General features: G+C 46.7%; 1 protein-coding gene across 1 annotated transcript; it reads left to right on the top strand.

The window, feature by feature from the left end:
• The first annotated feature begins 955 nt into the window (after nucleotides 1-955).
• Nucleotides 956-11,065, top strand: SERPINA9 (serpin family A member 9). The gene is made up of 4 exons (XM_032404694.1): nucleotides 956-1,478; nucleotides 7,200-7,473; nucleotides 9,343-9,490; nucleotides 10,862-11,065. Exons 1-4 carry the CDS (start codon nucleotides 1,091-1,093, stop codon nucleotides 11,063-11,065), a joined length of 1,014 nt encoding a protein of 337 aa, XP_032260585.1. The 5' UTR covers nucleotides 956-1,090.
• Nucleotides 11,066-17,588: the final 6,523 nt, after the last annotated feature.

Genomic DNA, 17,588 nt, shown 5'->3' with positions numbered 1-17,588 from the left:
ATCCTCTGAATAACTAGATAAGGTACAGACCATCCTCCCAGAGCAGAAAAAGAAAACTGAAGTCCAGAGAAGCTAAAACTTGCCCATCGTGAGCATCAGAGTCAGATGCAAGCCCAGCCCTGTCCCGCTCTAAAACAACTGGTATTTCCACCTGCCACCAGCTCACTTAATCCAAAATGCTCCTGGTGCTTCAGTCTAGCCGGATGAGGCATGCAGGGGGCAGGCGGTGGAGGCTAGAGCCAGCAACCCACCAGCAACTAGGCACCTGTGCTCATGGCCCCCGAGGACTGCGGTCCCAGGACAGCCTGTTGAGGGACATCGACATTGCCAGCAAATGCCTGCGGCTGGGGGTGGGCAGCCACGGCAGGGAAATGATCAGTTCAACACAAAAGGGACCAAGAATATCTGGAGGGATCTCTCAGGGGGAAGAGGACACCTGTGGCTGCTAAGATTGGGAATTTGCAGTCTGGTTCCACTATCTTCCTTTCTGAATAAGAAGCCTACGAAGCAGAAACAGCAAAGAGCGTGGGAGCTGAGATTCAGGATTTAAGACCTGACTTTGAATCCCAGACGGAACACAAACTAGCTGGGTGGCCTGAGGTCAATGACACAATGTCTCTGAGGCCTGTTTACTTGTTTGTAAGCTAAAGACAACAATAATATTTGCATCTCCTTCATGAGAGCCAATGAGATTACTTGAGTGAACTGCCCTGTTAACCATCCCTCATGTCCCCATTCTATCTCAAATGGGGTGGGGTGTTGCAAGATCTCTGATTCGGGGGCCAGACGCTTGGCTCACCCTCCCTTGATGGTTCTTTCCTCTCTTGCAGACTTACTTCGTTCCAAAATGGCATCTGCCTTTTATCGAGTGTTCCTCATTGTCAGCATCTGTGCAGCAATCCCCTGTGTGCCCCCACCCAGGGACCCCAGCAAAGGATTCTCCTGCCTGTCTTCCCCAAGGAGCACCGCCGCCTCCGGGCTGTCTTCCAGCAACACCAGCTTTGCCTTCCGCCTATACCAGAGGCTGGTTTTGAAGACTCCGGACCAGAACGTCTTCTTCTCCCCACTGAGTGTCTCCACTTCCCTGGCCATGCTCTCCCTCGGGGCCCGCTCAGCCACCAAGACCCAGATCCTCCAGAGCCTGGGGTTCAACCTCACACACGTGCCAGAGCCCGCCATCCACCAGGCTTTCCAGCACCTGCTCCAGTCGCTCAGAGCCCCCAGCAAAGACCTGGACCTGAGGATGGGGAGTGTCCTCTTCATCAAAAAGGAGCTGTGGCTGCAGACAAATTTCTTGGACAACATCAAGAGGCTGTATGAGTCGAAAGTCTTTTCTACAGATTTCTCAAGCACCTCCACTGCCCGGGAGCAGATCAACAGCTATGTGGAGAAGGAGACCGAAGGGAAGCTCATAGACTTAATCCAAGGCCTTGAACCTCTGACGGTCATGGTCCTGGTGAACCACATTTTCTTTAAAGGTAAGGCTCTGAGAGGTTGATTTTGACTTTAATGTTGTTTCTTTTTTTGTCCCCCAGTTGAATAAGCAAGCTAAACAAACCCTAGACAGCACAGTCAGGTAATGGGAAGTCTGAATTTGGACCAGGCGTGTTAACTGGCTGGCTGCATGACTGTGGCTACATCCTGTTTCCTCTCTTGGCTTCAGTCGATCGATTATGATGGAGGCTCGTTCAGCTCTGACTTTGGATAGCCTGGTTATGTGCCCTGAGGGACTGACTTTGGGCTCAGTGGGCAGCCCATGGGGAAAATCTTCTGGAAAGTAGCTTGTGAGTAAGGGCCTCATCTCTTGCTACCAGCAGCTGCCCTGGTTGCCTCCCGAAGGTTTCGAGGAGGGACACAGAGTTCTCTGACAACCCAGCTTCAGAGGCAAATCCAAAGGCCAGAGCACTTTTAGAGGTGTAGAAGTGCAGACAGGCCAGGATGACTGCCATTCACAACACCCGGGCACCCGTCTAGAGCTTTACAGTTTACAAAAACACTGTGCTGCAGCAGAATGGACATGGGCTTTGAAGTCAGACAGCCCTGGGTCTGAATTCTACCTCTGCCCCTTACTTGCTCCATGATCCTGGGCATGTTGCTTTAAAAGATCCATCGTGTATTGAGTGCCTGATGTGTGTGAGTCTCTGTGCTAATCGTCTGGATGATGATAGAGCCAACTTCAGCAGAATCGTCACTACTATATCAACCCTCCGTCCTTCCCCTCTCTCTCCTTCCCTTCCTTTCTCCCTCCTGCCATCCATCCCTCCCCCATTTATCTTTCCTTCTATCCGCCCGTTCACCTTCCCACCCATTTATCTATCCATTCTGCAAGGAGGGAGGGGAAGCAAAAAGAATTAATATGCCGTGAGCCCCTTCCAAGTCTCCTGAGCTCTATATACATTGTTCCATTTAATTTAATCTTATTTTTTTTATTGAAATATAATTCACCTACCACAAAATCCACCAAGTTAAATTGCACAGTTCAGTGGGTTTGGATTTTGGTACATCCACAAGTTGTGCAAATACCTCCACTATGTAATTCCAGAACATTTTCATCACCTCAGAAAGAGACTCCCTATCCACGAGCACTCACTTCATTTCTGCTCTTCCCCCAGAAATAAGTAATTAATCTACTTTCTGTCTCTATAGATTTGCCTATTCTGGACATTTTCTATAAATAGAATCATATAATACATGCAAGGATTTGTGTGGACATAGTTTTCAATTCCTCATACCAAGGAGCATGCTTGCAGGATTGTATGGCAAGAGTGTGTTTGGTTTGGAAAGAAACCACCAGACTGTCCTCCAAAGTGGCTGTACTATTTTGCATTCCCACCAGCAGTGCGTGAGTCCCTGTTGCTTCACGTCCTCGGCAGCATTTGGTATTGTCAGTGTTCCAGATTCGGGCCGTTTGAATGGGTGTGTTGGGGTTATTTTAATTTGCATTTCCCTGATGACATATGATATGGAGCATCTTTTCATGTTTATCTGCCATCTGCATATCTTCTTTCATGATCTATCTGTCAAGGTTTTTGGCCCACTTTTTAAAATTAAGTTATTTGGGGGCGCCTGGGTGGCTCAGTTGGTTAAGCGACTGCCTTCGGCTCAGGTCATGATCCTGGAGTCCCTGGATCGAGTCCCGCATCGGGCTCCCTGCTCGGCAGGGAGTCTGCTTCTCCCTCTGACCCTCCCCCCTCTCATGTGCTCTCTCTCATTCTCTCTCTCTAAAAAAAAAAAAAATAAATAAAAAAAAAAAAATAAAATTAAGTTATTTGTTTTCTTATCTAAGTTTTAAGAGTTCTTTGTATATTTTGGATAACGGTCTTATCAGATGCATATTTTCTCCTAGTTGGTCCCTCGACTTTTCATTCTCTTGACATTGTCTTTCACGGAGCAGAATTTTAAATTTTAATGAAGTTCAGCTCATCGGTGATTTCTTTCATGGATCATGCCTTTGGTGTTACATCTAAAAATTATTGCCGTGCCCAAGATCATCTAGTTTTTCTCCTCTATTATCTTCTAGGTGTTTTATAGTTTTGTGTTTTACCTTTAGGTCTGTGATCCATTTTGAATTAATTTTAGTGAAAGATGTAAAGTATGTGTCTAGATTCTTTTTTTTCTTTGCATATGAATGCCAGTTGTCCCAACACCATTTGTTGAAAAGATTATATTTGTTCCACTCCTTTGTGCTTTTACTCCTTTGTCAAATATCAGTTGACTATATTTACATGGGTCTATTTGTAAGCTTTCTCTTTGTTCCATTGATCTATTTGTCTATTCTTCACCAATACTACACTGTCTTGAGTATTGTAGCTTTATAGTAAATCTTGAAGTTGGTTATTGTTGGTCCTCCAACTTTGTTCTTCTCCTTCAATACTGTGTTGCTTATTCTGGGTCTTTTGTTTTTTGATATAAACCTTAGTATTAGTTTGTTAATATTGATAATATAATTTGTTAGGATATTGATTGGGTTGCATTGAATCTATAGATCAAGTTGAGAAGAACTGACATCGTAATAATATTGAGTCTTTCTATTCATGAACATGGAATATCTTTCCATTCATTTAGTTCTTTGATTTCATTCATCAGAGTTTTATAATTTTCTTCATATCGATCTTATACATATTTTGCTAGAGTTATACCTAGGTATTTTTTTGGATGCAAATGTAAATGGTATTGTGTTTTTTATTTCAAATTCCACTTGTTCATTGATGGCATATGGAAAAGCATTTGACTTTTGCATATTAACCTTGTATCCTGCAACTTTGCTATAATCACTTATTAGTTCCAGGAGTTCTTTTGTTTGTTGACTCTTGGAATTTCTACATAGACGATCATGTCATCTGTGAACAAAGACAGTTTTATTTCTTCCTTTCCAATCTGTATACTTTTTATTTCTTTTTCTTGTCTTATTGCATTAGCTAGAACTTCCAGTAAAATACTGAAATGGAGTGGCTCTAGGGGGCATCCTTGTATTATACCTGACTTTAGTGGAAAAGCTTTGAGTTTCTCACCATTAAATATGATGTTAGCTATAGGCTTTTTGTAGATATTTTTAATCAAATTAAAGAAGTTCCCCTTTATTCCAAGTTTACCGAGAATTTTTATTATGAATGGGTGTTGGATTTTGTCAAATGCTTTTGCTTCATCTATTGATATGATTAATTTTTCTTGCTTAGCTTCTTGATGATGGATTATATTAATTTATTTTCAAATGTTGAACCAGCCTTACAAACCTGGGATAAACCCCATTTGGTTGTGGTATATAATTATTTTTATACATTATCAAATCTGATGGCTAATATTTCGTGGAGCATTTTTGCATCTATGTCCATGACAGATCTTTGTCTGTAGTTTTCCTTTCTTGCAATGCCTTTGTCTGATTTGGTATTAAAGTAATGCTGGCTTCATAGAACAAGTTAGGTATTTTCTCTGCTTCTATCCTCTGAAAGACATTGTAAAGAATTGGTATAATTTCTTCCTGAAATGTTTGGTAGAATTCACCAGTGAATCCATCTGGACCTGGTGTTTCCTGCTTTGGAAGGTTATTAATTATTGTCAATTTCTTTGATAGATACAGGCCTATTCATATTGTCTATTTCTTCTTATATAAGTTTTGGCAAATTGGAATATCTTACCTAGGTTATCAAATTTGTGGGCATAGTGTTGTTCGTAGTATTCCTTTATTTTCCTTGTAATGTCCATAAGATCTATGGCACTGTTCCTTCTTTTATTTTTGATATTAGTAGATTGTTTGGTCCATACTTCCTTCTTATATCTCATACTTTTTTCTTTTGTAAAAGCTGGATTTTTAAGATTATGTAATGTGACAACTCTGAAAATCAGATTCTCCTCCTTCCAAAGACTGATTGTTTTGCTTGTTGCAATAGTTGTTGTTTGTTTAGTGATTTTTCTGAATTAATTATTTAAAGTCTATACTTTGGGGCACCTGGGTGCCTCAGTCAGTTAAGCATCTGCCCTCAGCTCAGGTCATGATCCCAAGGTCCTGGGATCGAGCCCCGCATTGGGCTCCCTTCTCAGTGGAGAGCCTGCTTCTCCCTCTCCCTCTACCTGCCACTCTGCCTATCTGTGCTCTCTCTCTATCTCTCTGTCAAATAAATAAATAAAATCTTAGAAAAATATAAAGTCTATACTTTGTGATGTGTGGCCACTGAAGTGTCTTCTTGGTTAGTTAAGTGGTTAGCTATGATTGGGCAGAGATTTCGTATGTGTCTAGAATAAATAAATCTCCTAGTCTTTGCTGAGGGCTTTTGTATGCATGGTGGAGTGTGCCATCAACACTCAGCCAAGCAGTTTATAACTCTGACTCAGTCTTCACTTTCTGTCTATGCAGACCCTCAAGGTCAGCCATAAGTAGGAACTTACAGCCTCCTCATATTTTTTCTCAAATATGCATACAGCTATATACATGCACACAGCCTCTAAATGCCCAAGATATAGTGGCACTTTCCAAAGCTCCTATGGACATCTTATTCCTCAGCTTTTCCTTTCAGAATTTTTGATCACTCTGTGGTTTGTCCCATCTATTATCCTCATCCAGACAACCATGAAACAAAACACTTGCCTATAACTGTTTCTAACAAAAACTTCCAAGCCCTTGGGAAGAAGGCTTTAAGCACTGAGTGAGCACCAATCAACCTTGTAAGTGGGGTCTTCCAGATAACTACCAGAGAGGTCAAGTAATAGTAATAATTTGAAAATGAGTCTTTGAAAATTCTTCTCCCGATGATATTGGGAATACAGGCTATTTTTCAAGGCTACTGCAGAGCTGGAGAGTAGAAGGTGGGACTCTCACAAGTTAAAATAACCATGAAGTTGACTGTTCTTATTGAGATTCAGCCATTTTTCTTGAATTAACTCCCCGGTTGCTGCAAGCCTTTGGTTAATATCCAGAGTTCCAAAAAAGTTGATTCTGAATATCTTTGCCAGTTTTTCTCATTGTCCTAATGGAAGGGGAAATATTCAGAGGTCCTTACTCTGTCAGATGCCACCCCTGCCCCCAGCCTGTCTTGTTAACTTTTTGATTAATCTGTTGTTTGCCCCAACTGTTATTTGCCCCCAGCCTGTCCTGTTAACCTTTTTGATTAATCTGTTGTTTGCCTCAACTGTTATCTACAGCCTCCAGCAGCCGCAAAATTTATCACCACCTGTGACTGTTTTTACTAATTCCCTCTGAGGAATGGGCTTTTTGCATTGGTTGAACTCCAAATCAGATCAAATACAGACAATTTTTCGAGTGATGCCTTCCAGGGAAGCACAGGACGGGTCAAATAACAGTTCTTTGGGAATGAGTCTTTGAAAGTACTCCAGCCCTATTTTTTCCCCTTCAGTGGCTGCCAGCCTGCTGGCTTTCACTGCAAATGCAGGCTATTATTTTTCAAGGCTATTATTGAAGAGCCAGGACAAGAGAAATGGAACTAGGGCAAGTTAAAATACCACAAAGCTCACTTTCTTACCAAGATTTAGCTGCTTCCCTTTAATAAACTATTCCCTAATTTGCTGAAAGAGTTTGGTTAATTTCTAGAGTTCTAAGGAAGTTAATTCAGACCATTGTGGGTGGTTTTGTCTCATTGTTTTTATGGAGGAGCGAGTTTTCAGAGATCCTTACTTCATCATTTTTGCTGTCTTCATCTCACTGACTATACTTAGACCTAAAGACCTCTCTTTTCTCTTTGTGCTAGCCAAGTGGGAGAAGCCCTTTAACCCTGGATATACGAGGAAGAGCTCCCCATTCCTGGTGGGCAAGAGGACCACTGTGAAGGTCCCAATGATGCACCAGGTAGAACAGTTTGCTTTTGGAGTGGATTCAGAGCTGAACTCCTCTGTGCTGCAGATGGACTATAGTGGAGACATTGTGGCCTTCTTTGTTCTCCCTGGCCAGGGCAAGATGAAGCAGCTGGAACAGGCCTTGTCAGCCACGATGCTGAGGAAATGGAGCCACTTACTCCAGAAGAGGTGGGAATCTGTGTCAGTCTCCTGGGGTCTGAGGCGGGTGGTGGGGTACCTCCAAGGATGGGGGGGGGAAGACCATGATAGCAGTTGTTGAATGCCAACTGAGCACCTGCTGGATAGGGAACTTCACAATCACCTGACAGATGAAGAGTGCTATCACCCCCATCCACAGGTAAGGAAGTAGAGGCTCTAAAACGGGAGGTGAATTGTCCAAGGCTAATATGTAGCTAATATGTTCCCGCAACACTATTATGTCATTGTAGCGATTCCCTGCAAGCAGAACTCACTCAAGCAGCCGATCGGATATTAAATTCCATGGAATGATTCCATAAAAATAAACAAGCAAAAAAAGCACTAATGCTCACCTACAAAGTGAGGATAACACTATTACTCAACCCAGAAGTTGTTGAAAAGATAAAACAAGTTACTATTTATAAAGTGCTTAGAACAGTGCCAGGAAGAGCGTATGCATTCGATAATGTTAGCTAATAGGTAAGATTATTATTCGTTCTGTAACGATTATGGAGACTATCAAAAGGATATTAACCATAAGATTAAAAAGAATGTCAAAGTCTTATGTATAATCTCTTAGCAATATTTTCTTGGCCTTGTCGGCACCATTCCAAGGTGCCCACAGCCAGGAGGAGACAAAAGACAGGATCAGGGGTAACTGTAATTCAAGAAGACAAAGATCAGTGCCTCAGCAGAAGGCAGGCAGTGTGCTGAGGAGCTTCTGAGCAAAGAGAGTTCGCTTTCAGCTGGGATCCGTGGAAGGCTTCACGGAGGTAGTGCATTTGAGTCAGGAGCATAGGTAGGACGTGAGGCTACAGCTAGGACATAGAGGCTTGGAAAGGAAGCAGCGCTGGCAAAGAGGCGTAGCTGGGAATCAAGCAAGGATGCTTCATAGGTTTCCTCTCTGACTGCAGCCATCTTTGGACAGAAGAGGCAGCACAGAGGCTGGGGCAGGGGGCGGTGTGTGAAGAGCTGCAGACAGCAGGGAGGAGACGGCCAGGCCAGGGCAGGGCACCGTAACAGGGAGGAGAGAGCTGTCCATTGTGCTAGATGCTCATCGATGAGGACGTCAGGGTCCATCCAGCACTTCTGTGCTTTCATTTCTGGGACTTACCAAGTACATGACCTCGGGCAAAGTACTAAAACTAACTCTTAACATCTTTAAAATGGAAATGAAGCTCATGAATGTGCCTGGGACGTGCCTGACACATAGTAAGTGCTCAGTAAATGCGGGCTATTCAGTCTTGGTTCAGGGAAACCATTGCAGAGGAAGAAAAAGAGTTATGCTGAACTCCAGGGTTGTGCTGTCCATCTACTAGCCCCATGTAGTTATTTAAATTCAAATGAATTAAAATTAGTGAAACTACAATTTTTTTTACCTCATTGGCACGAGCTACGTTCAAAGTGCTCGATAACCACGAGCTCCTCGTGGGTAACCTACTGGTCAGCACAAACAGAATGTTTCCAACCTTGCAGAAAGTTCTACTGGACTCTGCTGCTCTCAGCACTTAGCAGGGTTTGTCTCAGGAAGGGCTGGGGGAGATGGCAGACACGCTTCCATCACTGCCTGGTGTCCCCCATGGGTCACTGGCACGAGCTCCCTTGCTGGGTCCCCGTCTATGCTCTGTCCCTACTTTATTACAGGGCCCCGTTCCTTCTTATTCATCTATGGGGCTAGAGCTGCTCATCCAGGGGGCTTACCTCCAGAGCAACCTGGGTTGGTTGTCTGGGATGTGTTGACTACTTTAGCAGCAACCAGTAATAGCTAGAAGAACAGAGTCTCCCAAAATGCCACCCAGAAGCAGAGATAGAGACCAAGGGGCTTGTGACATCACCTTTTACTTTTCCCCATCTCCACAGGTGGATAGAGGTGTTCATTCCAAAATTCTCCATTTCTGCCTCCTATGACCTGGAAACCATCCTCCCGAAGATGGGCATCCGGGATGCCTTTGATAAAAATGCTGATTTTTCTGGAATCACAAGGAGAGACTTCCTGCAGCTTTCCAAAGTGAGCTGGTCCATGAGAACATTTGCTTGAGCTTGAAGGGCCTATAGCAACTGGCTAATCGAGCCCTCACATCTCATTGATATGGAAACATAGACCCCCAAGAGGGAAAGTGACCTCTCTATGGCAGAAGTAGGGCTGAATTTCAAGGCTGCTAGGCCTGTGGCTTTATGGCCATCATCACTCTGATACACAGGCAACTTTTATCCCTCTTCCAACAAACGTTCCTAAGATCCAACTACCGTTCCTTGAAAATCAGACTTCTCCTGGGAGGGCAACACTTTTACCTCGAGACCTATTACAGATGAGCAGGTGCCCAACCTGTCATTCGACCTCACCTCCCTGAAGCCTAGGGCCTCACACTGAGGCCTGATTGGCTGCCCATGGGCCATTCGTATCCTATAGATGTGCTGTGTTTGGCCTGCAGTGTTAAAAAGAAAAAGAGAGAGCCAATTTCTAATATGTAGGATATTGTACCTCAAAGTATAGATTTCTGACTGTCTTGAAAGAAATCACTGAGTCCAGTTCCCACACGGCAACCATGAGCCCAAACCCCTACATAGAATCCATCAGCTGGAGCTGAGCCATGAACACCCCTTTTAGTGAACGGGAACCTTCCAGGTACCCCGTGTGTCCCCTGCTCTTACGAGAGGGCTGGTCCTTGTCTGCATGGCAGTTTCTGATCCCTGACCGAAAAATGTATCTTGGTAATAGATCAGAATGGTCAGAAGTGGTCCTGGGTCACTGAAGGGGGCCTTTGTCATTGGTGTCGGGGGAAAGAATACAGAGGTCACAGTGAAATCTGCTGAGTGTAACGGTCCTTTTCCCAGTATGTGTTTATGTGCACATATGAACAATAATGACTGTAATCGTCTGGAGTTCTCAGGCCCCCTGAAGCTTGGGAGGACAGGAGCCCCTGGTGAAGTCTCTTTGCTAGAAGACCCAGAGGGGATCCAGTATATAATAACACCGCCCTGCGTCTCCAGGGCTACAGTGCGGTAATACTATGGTTCCCGTACTTTGCGTCTCCTTTAATTCACCCCATGACCTTGTGGGAAATACGCCATGACAATGACCCTTTCAGAGATTTGGAAAGTGAAGGCAGGAGCCCCTAAGTAACGTTTGCGACAATAAAGTGGCAGAACTGGGACTCGACCCCAGGCTTTCCGGTGCGCATTTGTAACCACCCGACTCCACGTGTAGGGGCCCAGTTGACCGGTATCAGCGGCGGTTGCCCACCCCGTGCCTGGCACCGGGAGCAGTGAGCTGGAGGCCCCTGGAGGGGGGCATCACTGTCCCCAGGCAGAACCCCAAAGCTCAGTGAAATAGAGGTGCCTCCATGGGGACCGCTGACGTCCGTTTTTCCCTTGGCAGGCCGCCCACAAAGCTGTGCTGGACGTCAGTGAGGAGGGCACCGAAGCCGCAGCGGCCACGGCCACCAAGCTCACAGTCCGCTCCAAGGACGGCCCCTCTCACACCGTCGTGCGCTTCAATCGGTCCTTCCTGCTGCTGCTGGTCAGGAGAGCCACAGAGGCTGTCCTCTTCCTCGGGAAGGTTGAAAATCCCACGAAATTCTAGGTGGAAACCTCCTGCGACGGAGTCCACGTTGAAAACACTCAGGAAATAAACCATGTCGTGATGATCCCAGTGTGACTTGAGGACGTGTCTCCCTGGCTCTGAGGGTCCGCCTGACCCCAGCAGAGCTGCATTTGCTGCTGGGATGTCCTTGTGGGGGCTCAGTCAGTAAAAGTCAGTAGAGATCCGGGTCACAAACCCCCGGTCACAAAGCCTGTTCGCTCCCCCCACCCCCACCCCAGGCGCTACTCTCTTCTATAAATCCTCCCCGGTAACTAGCTTCATGGACGTTTCTGGTGGGCATATTCCCATTCCTCGAAGCCCCGGGGAACGGTAACCTGCAGGGCAGTCACCTGTATTGCAGAGTTATAGGAAAAAAGTCAATAAACCCAAAATGAGGATTTGGCCAAGAACAATGCTCCCACACGCCTTCAGGGTCCAAATCTGATCATGGCTATGGGTTAACTCCCAGTGGCCAGGTTGTCATGATGTGACATTTCAGGGGTTGAATGAATTCATTCATCCATTTATTTTCTTTTCTTTTCTAGATTGTATTTATTTATTTATTTATTTATTTATTTATTTGACAGAGAGAGAGAGAGAGAGCAAACAGGGGGTCAGCAGAGGGAGAGGGAGAAGCAGGGTCCCCCCTGAGCAAGAAGTCCGATGCGGGGCTCGATCCTAGGACCCTGAGACATGACCTGAGCCAAGGCAGGCACTTAACCGACTGAGCCACCCAGGTGCTCCTCATTCATCCATTTCAGCAAAAACTCACTGAGCATCTCCTATGTGCTGGGAGTGAGTCAGACAGATGAGGTCCCTGGCCCCCTGGGCCTAGACGGGGGTGACGGACCCCCACCATCACCACACAACCAGACCTCTAAGTAAATCAACAACGAAGGCTGTGAAGACATAGAATAAGGTGCTTGCAAGAGGGCAGTGGGACAGAGGAGGGGCTCCTGCGAGCACAAAGCCTGAGTTAACAATGACAGGCACACTGCAACAGAAAGAGGTCCCTGGGGCTGGCATGGTAGAACTTAGGCCAGAGAAGTCCAAGGAGGTCGGAATCGTTGGCGGGTTCGGTGAGGGCTCCTCGAAACCAGGTGAGTGTCTCAGGCAGGAAGACGAAGGGCTGGTGTCTGGGTCATGACAACCTCTCTGAGTGGGTGCCATGGCTCTCCAGCTGGGCTTCGTCATGGCTGGCTGGCACGCATGCCCGCTGGGTGCCCAGCCTCCTCCCTGCTGGCTCCTGGGGATCACAGCTCGGGTCCCTGACTCGGAATCCCGAAAGCCGCCACGTGGTCTGGGCACAGCAGGACTGGGCCACGGCAGGACTGGGCCAAGACAACCCCACCATCCCTCCCTGCTCTCTACCATACAGGCCGTTCTGGCTCCTTCTACTTCCCCTTTCATTGCTAAGGGCCCCTTCTGCAGCCTCTACTAGAGCCCCCATGCCCATCAGATCTAGAGATTCCTTTTTCGGGGGGCACTGGTGCCCCCCACCATCTTAACATGTCAGGCCCCTCACGCTGGCTTTTCTGAACCCTTTTACACAGGAAGAGGCAAAAACAGAAGGAGGTTAGGCTGGATAGCTGGAGAGGAGCTTCAGGGGACCCCCGACCCCTACGGTCCCACCTTCTTTTACAAACAGGAGAACAGAGAGCAGAAGCAACTAACCCAGGCCAAAGGGGCTCCCTGGGCAGAATCAGAACCGGGACCAAATCCCAGATACTGGGGGCTCCAACATGACTTTCACCATGATGCCATATGCACAATGCTCTGCCCGCGGGCACACCAGAAACTCACCGTGCAGAGCCAGCGATGGGTAGGACCTGGCCCCATGCACACGCAGCGTGCGCGCCCTACAATGGCACAGAGAAGTGGCAGGCGCGAGGGACTGGGGAAAGGCACTACTCTTGTGCGGGTCTACTAGCTCTGTGGCCATCAGGAGCCCCCACTACTCAGGGGATGCTGAGGGCTGCCAGCCTCCTTCCCCCCAGCCTCGCCCCCAGGTGGCCCACGACAGTGAAAGCCAGCCTCCGCAGCTTTCCAGAGCCCGTTCAGACTTGTATTAGCAAGGAGACGCAAGAACGGTCCTAAAACAGATTTTGCCAGCTTGGTGAGTTCGAAGCCCTCTGGTTTTTTTGTGTTTTTTGTGTTTTTTGGTTTTTTTTTTTAGATGCTTATCCCTTGCGTTTGTTTTGAAACATGTGCAAGAATTGTTTTAATCAAATATGGTCAGATGGAGACACAGAGACAACCGCCTTTAAAAGAACGGTGTGACCTCTGATTCCCAAGAGGGAGAAGGCCTGTCCGCTGTACGGGGCCTCATGGGGCAGCACCAGGAGGCAGGAGCAGGGCAAAGCATGGACGAGAGCCTTTCTTACTGTGGTGGGGGTGGGTTAGGTGGGACAACGCCCCCTTGAGCCGGAGGCGGGACACAGATGTTGAGGTCACGGTTGGGAGGTTTGTGATAGGATTTTTGCATGCCGGTAGAAACAGCCATCCTATAGATGGCAAAACTTCAGGCCTTAGTCTGACCCGTGATTTAAAGACACCAAATCATAAGCTTCAGAAGATTCAGGAATGATTTTTACAGAACTGCTTCAAGGTTTCCCTCAGGGCAGAAGTGACCATGTGCTATAGGGCGGATTCAGAGAACTTTCTCGTCAGAGCCAGGTGATGCCTCAGAATCCTGAGTCCAGGAACCATTCACACAAGGTCAGAGGCACCCATACAAGGTTTCTAGCCAACCCACACGTCTAATACACCGGTCACTTCATTGCTGGAAAATCACTTTTTAAAGACTCATCTGTTCGGCTTATTAGTGTTGACTCTTAATCTAGTGTTCTAGATCAACCTAGTGTTGATTCTCATTAGCCAGAGCTTGTAGGGGCCCCCTCTGGAGAATGGGTTTCTGATTAGAGTCTTTCAAATACTGAGTAACCCCCTCACCCTATGTGTATTGCTGATAGGTCAGGTTAGTAACTGAATGCCAATAGAAGTAATCACCACTTCCTGTCTGTGCTGGAATATTTTATTTTATTTTTTAATTTATTTATTTGACAAAGAGAGAGCGAGAGCAGGAGTACAAGCAGGGGGAGTGGGAGAGGGAGAAGCAGGCTTCCCCGCCGAGCAGGGAGCCCGATGCCAGGCTCGATCCCAGGACCCCGGGATCATGACCTGAGCTGAAGGCAGATGCTCAACGACTGAGCCACCCGGGCGCCCCTGTGCTGGAATATCTTAAAGTGCTTCAGAGACAATATGCTGGCAGACCACCCAGCAACCCCCTGACAGGCATCTCGGTTTTCCAGGTGAGCATTGCTTCCCCAGCTGCCCAGTCACCTGGCGGTGAATCCGTGAGCAGCCGTTCAGGTGAACTGAGCTGAGGCTGGGGCCACAAGTGCGACCTGCTTCGTGGCGATTACAATCCAGATAGGAGGAGGGGAAGATATTGTTAGTGTGACACTTCAACACGACCCTGCACCAAATTTCAGGACTGGCAACCGAAGCTATTGATGTGGTCGAAAGCACTCACCGGGTCTCCAGCACCGGGACGGTCCCCCGAGGGCAGGGCGGTCACCCCAACTGGTGTCATTGCCCTCCGGGGGAATGGTGATGCCCCTGTGCCAAGGCAGGCAGAAGCTGCCTTCCTGGTCCGGAAGCCCAGCTTCACCATCGCATAACCGTGTGACCTTCAGTGCCTTAGGGAAACTCTTTGTGCTGCTCTCTCCTCCTCGGAAAAACTCACAGCTCCTGCGTCACGGATTGTCCTGGGAGTAAACACACAGAAAGTGCTTAGGACAATGCCCTGCAAACTGTTGGCGCCCTGTAAATGTTAACCATAATGCCATTGTGTTTCTTGTTATTCATATCGGAAACCTTTCCCAAAAAAGGTGTTCCTTTCTAGCTCATTTCCCAGCTAAGAGCTGGGAAGAAAACGCAGGCATTCAGGCAGAATGCTCCCCACCCCCCACGCTGCCCCCTGAAGCATCTCTCACGCTGCGCGGCCAACTCCTCTGTCCCACTCAGATCTCAGAACCGTCTGCGAATGGAGGCCCCCTTTTTGTTCCTTGGGGTGTGCCTGATCTCTGACCAACACACCCCCTGCCCATCAGCCCGTTTGATCCCCTGCAAAATATGTTCAGAGGCCCAGCTTTAAAATTACACACCACAGTGCCTGTTTATTCATAATTGTCAAAAAGTAAAATCTCCTTGTGCCAGGGCACTTAAAATAGGATGCTGATGTTGCGATTCTTGATAACTAATACAATTACCATATAGCATTACACACTTATAAAGTCAAGAGGCAGCATTTAAAGAAGTTTTAAAAGCCCCTACCTATAAAACTTTGTCCACTGCCCATTTAGTCCAGAGTCTATTACCAAAGAGAGATCTCTGGTCAGGGAGCTCTGGGTTAGGAGCATGGCTGTGGTGTCAGGTGGACGTGGGTCTGAGTCCCAGCTCTGCTCCCCACTAACTGTGTGACTGTGGATAAGTTACTGAACCTCTCTGAGCCTGGATCCACACCTCTAAAATGGGGCCAGTAATAATAGTACCTGCCCGGCGCGACTGTTGTGAGAGGGTTAAGTGAGATGCTGCAGATCAAGGGTGCAACACAAAGCCCAATGTATGGCGCCGTTACTGATGCTCACCTCCAGGTGCACGGGACCCCAGGCCCACCATCTTTCCAACAAAACTTGCTGCCACTGCTCATCTTTTTTTTTTTTTTTAACAGCTTTATCGAGCTAATAATTTGCATGCTATAAAATCCACCCATTGTCCGTGTATAATTCCATGGTTTTTAGTAAATTCAGCCCAGTTTTAGAACACTTCCAATACCAAAACCTGTCCTCAAGCCCATTTGCAGTCTGTCCTAGCACCTTCTCTCAGCCCCAGGCAACTGCTGATCTGCCTTCTCTCTCTAAAAATTTACCTTTTCTGGACCTCTCCCAGAAACAGAATCCAACAGTATGCAGTCTTGTGAGCGGCTTCCCCGTCTCACTATAACACTGTCCATGCTATCGCACGTATCGCTGTTCTGCTTTCCAACCCACAATGAATGAGGATTCCAGTTTCTCCGTGTCCTTGCCAACACTTGGTATTTTCTGTCTTATTATAACCTTTCTAACAGGTGTGTGATGTTAAGTCACTGTGGGTTTAATTTGCTTTTCCAGGTGTTTATTGGCCATTCATATTTGTCCTCTTTGGTGAAATGTTGGTTAGAGTCTTCTGCCCATTTTTAAATTGAGTTTCTTGTCTTATTATTATTATTGATTTGCTATGAAGTCTTTGGCTGCTGAAGTCAGTATCTGGGGATACTCAAAGGCTGTTTTTATTGACTTCTTTTCTCCTGAGTAGGGGTCATGCTTTCTGGTTTCTTTGCACATCTCGTGATTTTTTTCTTGAGTGCTGGACATTTTAGAAAATATGTTATAGTAACTCTGGATTCTGAATCTTCCCTCCTGGGGGTTTTTGGGTTTGTGTGTTTATGTAGTAATTTGCCTAGACTGAATCTATAAAACATGTTTCCCCTGCAACTTCTGGCCACTGGTGTTTCTTGTTTTTCTTTTCCTTATTTAATGTATAAGCCTGCCTCCTAGAGGTCACCCTTGTGATTGTATTGCTTATTGTTCAGCCACATATTGATCAGAAATGGTGTTCAAACGCATTGAGCCAATAAAGCTTCCACTTGCCTATGATCGATCTGTATGTGGGCTGATGAGTCCGTTCAAACCTCAGGCAATTCTCAAGTACCACCCAGATTTGTCTTTCCAGTCTTCTCTCTTGCTTCTCCATGGACCAGGGAGGTGTGTGGAGCTTGCACCTGTTCCAGTCTCTGTTGTACACATGCAGAGCCCCCCCTCCACCTCAGATATGCAGAAGGCTCATCAGGCCCCCTGGAGCTGCCACACCTCTTGGGACTCCCTGTTTAATCTCCTGCTACTCCACTGGCTTATTTATTGCCCCAAACACAACCACAGACTAGCGGAACCACTGCCCCACACACACACAATGTGTGCCCCCCTGCACACACATACTGCTGGCCACTGAGATCGTCACTTGAACAGACAACACTCCAAATCAGGTGAGTTGGCTCTGCTCTGGTTCGACCACCCACCAGCAGAGCCGGGTTGGGAGGAAGCAGCCCCAGACAAAAATGTCACAGACTCTGTGCTTCCCCAAAGTTTAGTACTTCTCATGAATGAATGCTTCTCTGTTTGTCATAGGCCTTTGGTAGATTACTAGAGCACAGAAATGGTTGTTTTTGACAATTGTGTCTAGCTTCTTAGTTGCTACTAAGGAAAGGATTTGTCAGTGATTTCTCTCCATCATGCCAGTAGTAAATTCCTTCTAGATTTGGAATCACCCTACATCTATAGTCTTGACCCTTCTCACAAGTGCCAGGCATCTTCACCATCCCACCCCACCATCCAGAATTCCCTCTTCAGACTTCCGTGAGGATGTGTAGACTCCTGCCTATCTTTTTAAGACCTAGATGAAAGGTACCCACCCTCTCCTGATG

The sequence above is a fragment of the Phoca vitulina genome, unplaced genomic scaffold (genome assembly GCF_004348235.1).
Source record: "Phoca vitulina isolate PV1807 unplaced genomic scaffold, GSC_HSeal_1.0 scaffold7, whole genome shotgun sequence".
Classification (NCBI taxonomy): domain Eukaryota; kingdom Metazoa; phylum Chordata; class Mammalia; order Carnivora; family Phocidae; genus Phoca; species Phoca vitulina.
Note: the sequence above shows the minus strand (reverse complement) of the source record. Positions and strands in the feature narration are given on the sequence as shown.